This window comes from Cotesia glomerata, linkage group LG9, assembly GCF_020080835.1.
Source record: "Cotesia glomerata isolate CgM1 linkage group LG9, MPM_Cglom_v2.3, whole genome shotgun sequence".
NCBI lineage: Eukaryota > Metazoa > Arthropoda > Insecta > Hymenoptera > Braconidae > Cotesia > Cotesia glomerata.
In genome coordinates, this window is record NC_058166.1 from 17,617,798 (window position 1) to 17,629,898 (window position 12,101).

General features: G+C 25.4%; 1 protein-coding gene across 1 annotated transcript; it reads left to right on the forward strand.

Annotated features, from left to right (window-relative positions):
* Positions 1 to 4,677, forward strand: LOC123271334 (V-type proton ATPase subunit B). The gene is made up of 5 exons (XM_044737624.1): positions 1 to 138; positions 232 to 448; positions 1,156 to 1,622; positions 2,559 to 3,224; positions 4,380 to 4,677. The coding sequence occupies exons 2-5, from the start codon at positions 364 to 366 to the stop codon at positions 4,644 to 4,646; spliced, it is 1,485 nt and encodes a 494-aa protein (XP_044593559.1). The 5' UTR covers positions 1 to 138; positions 232 to 363; the 3' UTR covers positions 4,647 to 4,677.
* Positions 4,678 to 12,101: the final 7,424 nt, after the last annotated feature.

Here is a 12,101-nt window from a genome sequence, read left to right on the forward strand (position 1 = left end):
TCTTTAGATCCACTAGCTGTCTCTCTCAAAATTTAGTCCCATGATCACGACGCAATTCGAAAGACTAATTAAAAAAAAACACAAACATAAACAATCTCGCATCTGAGCTGTCAAAAATAATCTTAAATTTCTTCCCAGGTAATTCACACATTCGCACTCAAATACTTACACTAATTATTTAAATTTATAAACACATTAATTTATTCTTGCAACTAATAACTCCCCCTCCAGGCTAGCCAGCGAGGTGGCAGTAGCAGTCACCAGACAGAGCAAGACATTTCTGCGTTTGACGAGTTCTGTTGCACTTGATCCCAGCAATTTATATTTGGATTGTTTAAATAAGTGTGATTGCTGGTTTTTACAATGAATAAAAGCATCGGAAGTCGCCAAGCACACCAGGAACATGTCCTGGCAGTGTCCAGGGATTTTATTTCCCAACCGAGGCTTAGTAAGTACTTATAATTTATTTATTTTGAGGAAAAAGAGATGAGACCTTCCTCAAGTGGGCGTAGTTGATCGATCTGCTGTCGGGTCAGCTGATTACTAATAATTTTCTGAATTTAGGATAATTATTGACAATTTATTTTTTATTAATTAAGCTTTCAATATTTTTAGAGGTAGATTTATTGTAAGTACGCGTAAAATGTCAAAATTGAGAGTTAATTTAGAGTTAAGAGAGTTTAGCAGTCATGTGACTGTTAATGACGATCTATCATGGTGGTAAAAATATATATTTTAAATATTTATATATATTATTAATATTATTCAAGTTCAAGAAATATAGCTTGATTAAAATTACATTTGTGATGTAATATTTATTTTATTTAAATTTTATTTAAATTTTTTTTTTAAATAATATTTTTAGGATGAGAAATAAAAATTATAAAATCGGGCGTAGTCTTTTTTTGTATACAATATAATAATTTTTTTTTTTATATTATTTTATAAGATAGTAAAAATTTAATTAATTAATCTATTTTTAATTAATAATTAACTGAATTATTTTTCATGACTTAAAAGTTAGCAGACACTTGACAACTTTTAGATTTTTTTTTTTAATTTCTACATGTCGATTTTTTTTCTCATTTTTTTGCCATAATTTATTTGTTAAAATAATTCTGGAAATTATTAAACATCTGCTAAATTAATTTTCAGCTTACAAGACAGTCTCGGGTGTAAATGGTCCTCTGGTAATCTTGGACGAGGTAAAGTTCCCGAAGTTCGCTGAAATTATTCAGCTGAGACTTGCTGATGGCTCAATCCGTTCGGGAAAAGTCCTTGAGGTGTCTGGCTCCAAAGCTGTGGTCCAGGTATTTGAAGGAACATCTGGAATTGACGCTAAGAACACCGTCTGCGAGTTCACTGGTGACATTCTCAGAACTCCAGTATCTGAAGACATGCTCGGGCGTGTCTTCAACGGATCTGGAAAGCCGATTGACAAGGGTCCTCCAATTCTCGCGGAAGACTTTTTGGATATTGAGGGACAGCCGATTAATCCCTGGAGTCGTATTTATCCTGAGGAAATGATACAGACTGGTATTTCTGCTATTGATGTCATGAATTCAATCGCCAGAGGACAAAAGATTCCCATTTTCTCAGCTGCTGGTCTTCCTCACAATGAGGTAATTTATTTAATAAAATTTTTAGTAATTTATATACAAATGAAATTTGTATACAATATCAAAATTTTGTCTTATTAAATATTGACTTTTGTTGAATTGCACTGTACTTTCTTAACTAGTGACTTTTTTAAGGATATAAGCTCATCCCCATGTTACACTCATCAAGAGCTTTCATTTGAGTACCCACATGTATTTTTGATATATTTTTCATATATACATATATATAATATCTATAAATATATGAAAAATTGATGTGGGTATTCAAATGAAAGGTCTCGATGAGTGTAACATCAGGATGAGCTTATATCTTTAAAAATGTCAATAGTTCACAAAATACAAAGTCATTCCTTAACTATTGATTTTTTTAAAGATATAAGCTCATTCTGATGTTACACTCATCAAAAGCTTTCATTTGAGTACCCACATGCATTTTTGATATATTTTTTATATATATATGTAATATATATATATATATATATATATATATATATATATATAAATACATAAAATATATGAAAAATTGATGTGGGTACTCAAATGAAAGGTCTCAATGAGTGTAATATCGTGGTGAGTTTCTATCTTTAAAAATGTCAATAGTTCACAAGATACAATATCATTTCTTAATTATTGATATTTTTAAATATATAAGCTCATCCTGATGGTACACTCATCAAGACCTTTTATTTGAGTACTCACGTGCATTTTTGATATATTTTTCATATATACATATATATAGTATACATAAATTTATAAATATATGAAAAATTGATGTGGGTACTCAAATGAAAGGTCTTGATGAGTGTAACATTGGAATGAGCCTATATCTTTAAAAATATCATAAGTTGACAAGATACAAGGTCATATCTTAATTATATAAAAAAATTAAATTTATTTTGATAATAACAAATAAAATTACAAATATATATTTTTTTATAGATTGCTGCGCAAATTTGTCGCCAAGCCGGTCTAGTAAAAACTCCTGGCAAGTCAGTATTAGATTCTCACGAGGATAACTTCGCCATTGTCTTCGCAGCTATGGGAGTAAACATGGAAACAGCTCGTTTCTTCAAGCAGGACTTCGAAGAGAACGGTTCTATGGAGAACGTGTGTCTGTTCTTGAATTTGGCCAACGATCCGACAATTGAACGTATTATTACACCACGTCTTGCCCTGACGGCGGCAGAATTCCTTGCCTACCAGTGTGAAAAACACGTACTGGTCATCCTGACCGACATGTCATCTTACGCAGAAGCTTTGCGTGAAGTATCAGCTGCTCGTGAAGAAGTACCCGGACGTCGTGGTTTCCCCGGTTACATGTACACCGATTTGGCCACCATTTACGAGCGAGCTGGTCGTGTTGAGGGTCGTAATGGATCTATTACTCAGATTCCAATTCTTACTATGCCTAACGATGATATTACTCACCCAATTCCCGATCTTACTGGGTATATTACCGAAGGACAAATTTACGTAGATCGTCAATTACATAACAGGCAAATTTATCCACCTGTAAACGTATTGCCTTCACTGTCTCGTCTTATGAAGTCGGCTATTGGCGAAGGAATGACTCGTAAAGATCACTCTGATGTTTCTAACCAATTGGTGAGTTTTATTTATTTTTTTTTTTAAATAATTAATGGTCAAATATTAATAATAATGATAATAATAACAATAATAATATGTGAACTATAAATAATTTAAATTTTGCTTTATTAAATAATGACTTTTGTTCAATTGCAGTGTACTTTCTTAAATATTTACATTTTTAAAGATATAAGCTCATCCCGAAGTTACACTCATCAAGAGCTTTCATTTGAGTACCCACATGCATTTTTGATATATTTTTCATATATACATATATGTAATATATATAAATATATAAAATATATGAAAAATTGATGTGGGTACTCAAATGAAAGGTCTCGATGAGAGTAACGTCAGGATGAGCTTATATTTTAAAAAATATCATAATTGACAAAATACAATATAATTTCTTAATTATTGACATTTTTAAAGATATATGCTCATCCTGATATTAAACTCATCAAGACCTTTCATTTGAGTACCCACATCAATTTTTCATATATTTTATATATATTGTATATTTTATATATGTATATATGAAAAATATATCAAAAATGCATTCGGGTACTCAAATGAAAGCTCTTGATGAGTATAACATCAGGATGAGCTTATATCTTTAAAAATGTCAATAATTAAGAAATTACATTGTATTTTGTCTACTTATGTTATTTTTCAAGATATAAGCTCATCATGATGTTACACTCATTAAGAACTTTCATTTGAGTACCCACATGCATTTTTGATATATTTTTCATATATACATATATATATAATATATATAAATATATGAAAAATTGATGTGGGTACTCAAATGAAAGGTCTTCATGCGCGTAACATCGGGATGAGTTTATATCTTTAAAAATGTCAATAGTTCACAAGATACACGGTCATTTCATAATTATGTATCTAGAGATAGTGCATTTTCGTACGCAACCTAAATACTTATCATCATAAATTGACGAAATCAAATTTAACCATAAAAACCCATTTTATCTTATAAATACACCACAAAATTTTGCTTATTCTCTCAATAATATAGATAACAGCTGAATTTTCTAATTAAACTATTATTATTAATATTATTGCAACTAACTTTTCTATAAAAATTAAAAATTTGACCATTAACATTATTATTAATATAAAAATAATTAAATAAAAATTTTTTTATTTCAGTACGCTTGTTATGCTATTGGTAAAGATGTCCAAGCTATGAAAGCCGTCGTAGGAGAGGAAGCTCTTACACCAGACGATCTTCTTTACCTTGAATTCCTCTCGAAGTTTGAAAAGAATTTCATTTCTCAAGGAAACTACGAAAACCGAACAGTCTTCGAGTCACTCGATATCGGCTGGCAGCTATTGCGTATCTTCCCGAAAGAAATGCTTAAACGTATTCCAGCCAGTACTCTCGCTGAGTTCTACCCTCGAGACTCACGTCATTAATTTAATTTAATAAAAAAAAATGAAATAAAATAAATGTTAAATATATATCATTTAGATAATAATTAAAAATATATTAACGATGATTCGTGGTCCTATTAAAGTTTGCGTTATTATTTTTAAAATCGGAGGCTTTTAGAAATTAATATGAATCATCGGGCATGAATATATAATAATTAAATCCTGTACAGTTTTATAATCACAGGAGTGTCGGCAGACAATACGAATAATCGGTAATTAATTACATCATAAATATATTAAAATATTATTAAAAGATTTTAGTGAAAGCGATACACTGTATTAAAATATTTACCGTTAAAATTCTGAAGGTTTATTCATGTAAATTGTAATATATATATATATATTGTTCAGTATTATCATGAGGATAAAATAGCCATTACGCTCCTTAGTGCATCTTACATTCCAGCGTAAAAATTTATTAAACCCCGAAATTCTCAATAAATATCAATACCATTTATAATTTATAATCATTAAAAATTTAGCTGTGTAAAAAAATATAAAATTAAATTTTTATGGATTAATGCACAATTTTAGGAGAGCTATTGATCCTTTTATGATAATGCTTTCCTACAAAATAAATTGTAAGCTAAGAAAGTAAGTAATTGATTTCTTCGTTATAAAGAAAGTTTTTTTTTGAACTTAGAGCACTCTCTAATGCTTCGCATTGAGTCGTGTAATATAAATATATATTATGTATATTCAATTATTCATTATGTCAAGTATTCAGATTGATAATAATGTAATCTGCAAAAATAATATATTGCTAAAATGTAAAATCGTTTTTTTTTTTTTTATTTATTTACCCTATGTCCTATTTTAACTGTAGCAGATTCCTAAATGATAAAAAGTTATAATTGAAATAATGTTAACCGACATCTAAAAATTTTGGTAAATTTTTTTTTAATTATTACAAAGAAATTTCATCTGTAAAAATTTGAAAAACTAAACATGCAATTTTTAAAAGATATTTTTAGTAATAATTAAATGATTAAAAAAAATTTTAATACTTAAAAAATTCGGCTAACTTCTGTATCATAATTTAAATGATAATAAGGTAATAAAAAAATGACACTGAAGTTAGCTGACAACTGTCAATTTTTTAAATTTTTATAAAAAAAAATGCTTAAAAAATTTCCAATAATATTTTATTTTAATTTTCACACGTGGAATTTTTTTATTAAATTTTTATTTCATAATAATATCATTGCTATAAAATTATGAAAAAATTTCTAATGTCAATTAATTTCAGTGTCATAATAAAATATCACTAATTGTCATGAAAGTAAAGTTAGCTGGCACTTGACAATTTTTTATAATTTTTATTATTAAATAAATTACAAAAAAAATTGAAAAAAAAAATTAGGAAAACGGTTGACCCTGAAGGCCATCCCTGCAACAATTTATGGGTTATACAATTTATGGGTTATTTTGAGCTCTCCGAGCTCAAAGAGATTGCTTTTCTATGCTTTAAAGCACTTCGAGCTCAAAAGTCTGATAGAGATTTTATAAGACACTATTTCTTGAATTTTTAAACCGCAATAACTTTTGAATGAATAAACCGATTTTTACGCGGTTAGAAGCATTCGACACAATTTTTCAAGCCTCACAAAGAATCTCAAATTTTGAATTGATCGCGCTAGGAATTTTGGAGTTATTCCGAAAAAACACTTTTTTCGGTTTTCTTTCGTTCACGATATCTCTCGAACGAATCAACCGATTTTGACCGGACTGGTGGCGATCGACGTGGTTTTTTGAGGTTTAGAGCTGATTAGTTTTTGGAATTGAACCTTTAAGCCGTTTTAAAGTTATTCCAAAAAAACCACATTTGAAAAAATTTTTTTTTTCAGTTCTGTGAGGATTTCTCAAAATCTATTGATCTGAATCGGTCCAAATAGTTTTCAAAATCTAAGTTTGGTCAAGCCCTTTCGAATGGCACCAACCGCGATGAAATCGGTCAAGCCGTTCAAAAGTTATAAGCGGTTCACATACTTTCACACACACACACACACACACACACACACACACACACACACACACACATACAGACACAGTGACAACCTCGCGGGAGTAGTCAGGGAAACTTCCTATGACCTTCAAACGTCGAGATCTGATGAAAACTCGGTTTTTGCAAAACGGGGTGAAAACAATAACTTCCTGATTTTTGAAAATCTTCGATTTTCGTAGCGGGAAGTTAAAAATTTCGGTAATAAAAAACTTGAAAAAATATAAGTGCGATTTTTTAAGTATATTTTTTAGTTCTAATTTGATAAATTAAGCAAAATTAAAAAATAAAAATGTCGGCTAACTTAATTATTATCTAATTGTGACTAGAAATGTCAGTTGAAAATAATATGATATCAAAGTTAGCTGTCACTTGACCATTTTTAAATTTTATTTAACAAAAAAATTTGTACCGAAAAATTATTTTTAAAAAATTGCATTTTTAATTTATCAAAATTTTTAAGTGTCAATTTTTTTTTGTTATAATTTATTTTCTATAAAATTTTTAAAATTATTAAATATATGCTAAATTAATTTACTTACCTTGAATATTGTAAATATCAGAGTACGTGCAAAATATTGCAATCTTATTAATGACATATATATCACTTTAGCACTTCATAAACATATATTAATCACCGCAAAGTTTATAAGCTTCACCAGTTCCGATAAATTATTAAAAAAAAAACTCCATTTTGAACTTTTTAAAATGTCTACATCTTAATTTTCTAATTTTTTTAGCCCTAATTTTCTGTCAAAAAAATTTTTAAAATGATTAATTATCTTCTAAATTAATTTTCATATTTTTTTGAAGACTAAAACAAACTCACTAGTGACTTAACAAAATTTATTGCAACCGTATTCCGTTAAGAACCAATTATAACACGGTTATTTAAAAAGTTTCCTAAAACAACCGACAGGCGGCGCTGCGTTACGACTGAAGAAAGAAGAAATGGCTACACATAAACTTCCACTTTGAAACTTTGACATCTAGGAAGTTATTGCAATAATAATTCACAAAAATTGAATTATTAATTTAATTTATTCAAAAAGAACGAAGAACAACTTTATAAATAAACAATTGGCAGGAAATAAAAAGTATAACACTTTCCAAAATCACATGAAATTTTTTACAATTTTGGTTAATTGTGTTATGTGCTTTGTGAGCATCACAATGTATGTATATATATATAATAATTTAATAATATATATATTGTATGTATATAATATAATATAATAATATATTTATTGCATTGCAGCCTATGCGCACACAAGAGTGTTATATTTCTATATCATACGTTTTTTTTTTTGTTGATTTTATTACAATTTTATCTTTTTTTTTATTTACTTTTTTTTTTTACATATTTTAAAACTGATATTAGTTAAATTGAGAATATCTTAGTATAGGATAGGGTGGAATTGACGAAATTGGCGGCAAAAATTCCGTTTGATATGGTCAAACAATGTACAATTAACAAAGAGTTGTTTATGTTTGTTTAAAAATACTTTTTATAAGGCTAACACTTAATAGTTTTTTATTTTCTATCCTATAATAAAATATTTTCAAATCAGCTGAGTCTTGTAAAATTTTTTTTATCTATAATAATATATATAATATATATATTGTGTAAGTTATTTATGAAAAAGCTTTTAAAGTAAAACGCTTTATTGCTTTTTCATTAATATTTATGATTATTATATCGTTGATAAATTTACTTTAAGACAATGTTTTTTTTTAATTGGCGTTTTACAAGATTCAACTATACGCTGACAATAAAAATCCATTTTTTAATAATAATAATAATAAATTAAATTAATAATAATGATAATATAAGTAGCAAATGTCGCGTTACATTAATATTTCTTCTTTAAATAAAAAATGAATAGATAAGATTAAAATATTTAAATTTCATTTCTTCTCAAGCATTTTTTTTTGTAAAAGTTTACAAGACGTGTACACATATAATACAATAAATTTAAATATATATAATATACATCATATAAAAAAAAACGCAACTAAATTTTGTAGGTACAAGGTAGAAAAAAAATGTAATTTGCTTAAAAAAAACAGAAAAAAAAATGAGACCTTTGCTTGAAAGACTAGTCTTCAAACTTTGGAGTAATAAATACAGAAAATGGTAGTAATAAAGCTTTACTCCGGATTAGTCAACTTTGTGATATAATTTATTTCACTAAAATAATTGAATAACTTTAAAAAAAAAAAAAAAAATTACTTAATTCTTTCACTACTCGATACTAATTTTAATCAACGTTAACTTTACTCAGTATTAAATGTATTCAATGATAATTTGACTCAATAGTAAAGTAAAAGACCCAGTTATTAACACTGAACTAGTTATTGACACTTGTAATTTTATTTTAATTAAAAAAAAAATAAATCAACTCTAATAAATTAATAAATATAATTTTTGAATTATGAATTTTAAGATAATTGGTTTTTTGAGAATATTTTATTTTTTTAATTATAATAAAATTATAAGTATCGATAATTGGGTCTTTTACCTTATATTAGAATTGTTGACACGCTTTTAAAAATCTCATAAAATTTTTTTTTTATTTAATATTATGTTTACTTTAAGGTCCAGTTTTTCAATCCAGGATAAAAGTATTATTATGATGGTCAGTATATATATATATGAAATATATAGATATATTTTATCATTGAATAAAATTTTATCCTGAATTAAAAAATTGGCCCTAAATAAATTTAAAAAAAACTTGTACTCAATAATTTTATACTTAAAAAATAAAACTCTATTGTTTTAAAAACTTTATTCAATATCAACTTTACTCAATTATTAATTAATTAAGGTAAAAGACCCAGTTATTGACACTGGCCTAATTATTGACACTTGTAATTTCATTTTAATTAAAAAAAAAATAAATCAACTCTAATAAATTAATAAATATAATTTTTAAATTATAAATTTTAAGATTATTGGTTTTTTGAGAATATTTTATTTTTTTAAATAAAATAAAATTGCAAGTAGTAAAATTTATTTTTTTTTAATTTTCTAAATTATATAATTGGAGTACAGATTGCACGCTGATAAATTTTGAGTACAGTTTTGTTTTTGCCGAATAAAATATTATTAAACAAAAAAAAATATCTTACAAGTTTTTTGTAGATAAAGATGATAAATAACTGTAATTAGATATCCTTTGCTTTGAGACAACGTTATTATTTTTTTTTATTTGTTCTTACTTTTCTTACTGTCTTATTATCATTTTCATTACTGTTTAACTATTATTATTACTATTCATTCATTTATATGTAAGGCCCTTAGAGAGCTAAGGCTTCAGGGTCTAAAAATTTTGATAAATAAATAAATAAATAAATTGAGTCATTGAATACAGTTAGTACTGAGTAAACAACGTTGAGTAAATTTAGTATCTAGTAGTGAAATAATTGGGTAATTTTTTTTTTTTTTTAAATTATTCAATTATTTTAGTGACAGAGTTGAGTAAAGCTGTGTCACTGTCCAAAAAATAAGGGTGGAAAAAAAAGAAAGTGGTTTTAAATTAATCACATTATTTGAGTAGACAATAATCGCCATTAATTTTTTTAATACATTTTTAAATATTTTAAATAGTACAACCTTTGAAAAAATAGGCTTTAAATAAGCTAAGATTTTTATTGATATATAATAACAGCAAACCTGAATTATAATGTAAGTCTAAATAATGCATTTTTAGCAGTGATAACACTGATTAGCATATAAAAAATATATTGGTATACACTCTTTTAATATTGCATTAGAGTTTTATAATTTTTATTCATTTTAATTCGTGTTGTACTATACTTAATGCAGAAGTAATTATTTAATAAGATTCATATTTTTTCTTTTATTTTTTTTATCCACTCGGAAGTATTTTTTTTATTTTTAAAACACTTTATTTTTATCCAGTTCGTTCATACTTTTAAAAATAAATTTCATAAATAAATAGTTGCTTATTGATTTTTTTTTAAAAGAGAAAAACTATAAATATTTTTTTTTTAATTCAAGTGTACGCAATAGCAACACTTAATTTTGCGAAAAATTTTTAACAGTATACAATAGTATTTTTTAAAATAAATTTTAATTCTTACGAACAAAATAATACGTCGAAAAATTGTATCTTTTTTTTTTTTAATATATTTATTACAATTAATAGTAATAATAGTAATTAGTTTTTCTCAAGAATAAAACACTTATTATTTTAAAAGTTTAAATAACTGTCATACATATACATTTTACATTAATTATTTATGATAAACATTGGTGTCAATAAATCCGAGATCACGAGAAATTCAAAAAATTATTACAATTAATAATTATAATTATTGTTTTTAAATCTGTTAGCACTCTTGGAATGCGACTGTTTTTTATATTTTATTTTCGGTGGTCAATTTGATATGTAACCAAAGTACCTTAAACTCAGTAAAACAAAAAATATAAACGTACAATAAATAATTAAAATAAAAAAAAAATTATAAACTAAAAGTCCAAAAGGGCCTGACTTTTTTAAATTATTAAATTGCCCTTTTTAATCATCAGCCTGTTAAGTATTTTATCTAATTAAAGTTATAAATAATAATTAACACTCTAGGAATGGAACAAAAACGGAAAAATAATTTTACAATGTCATACTTATTATTAATTTTTTAAAAAAACACACAATACAATTAAATATTTGTACTTCAACTGACTAATCAAGATTTATCTTTCATTCTATTAATTATTAAACATTTTTTTTTGTCTATAAATTTAAAAAATTAATGCACAGAAATAAATAAATTTAAATATTAATATTTATGAAAAGTAATAATAATATGTATATAAATTGTTTGGCACTAAAGAATTTAATTATTTAAATATAAATATTAAAGATTGTAAATAAAAAATAAAAGTAATTAAGCTAAAAAATAAAGTGATTAATGACTATAAAAAATTATTTTTTTACGAAATATAAATCCGCAAATTAGTTGCCTCGAAATACCAAATATAAATATATATATATTTTTTATTAATTATAAATGGAATGTAATTTAAACCACACAAAATATATATTTATTAATATATATATATATATCGCATTCTCTAGTAACTAATATTATTTTTTTTTATACTTTTATTTTATTTTTATTTTTTTTTATTTTTGTTTATAATTTTTTTACTATTTATAATAAAAAAGACACATGTATATTGTGTCGTAAGCTAGCTTAATTATAGAGTATTAAAAGGAACAAAAATAAAATAAACAAAAAATAATAATAATGTTTACTTAATTGTAGTAACAAAACAATTGGTAACGATTAACTATAAAATTATCATTAATTAATACGAACAATATTTAAATAAAAGCAAAACATAAAATAAAAAATTCAAGGTAGACGAAAAGAACAAGATTATACTGGATATTATACCAGAATAT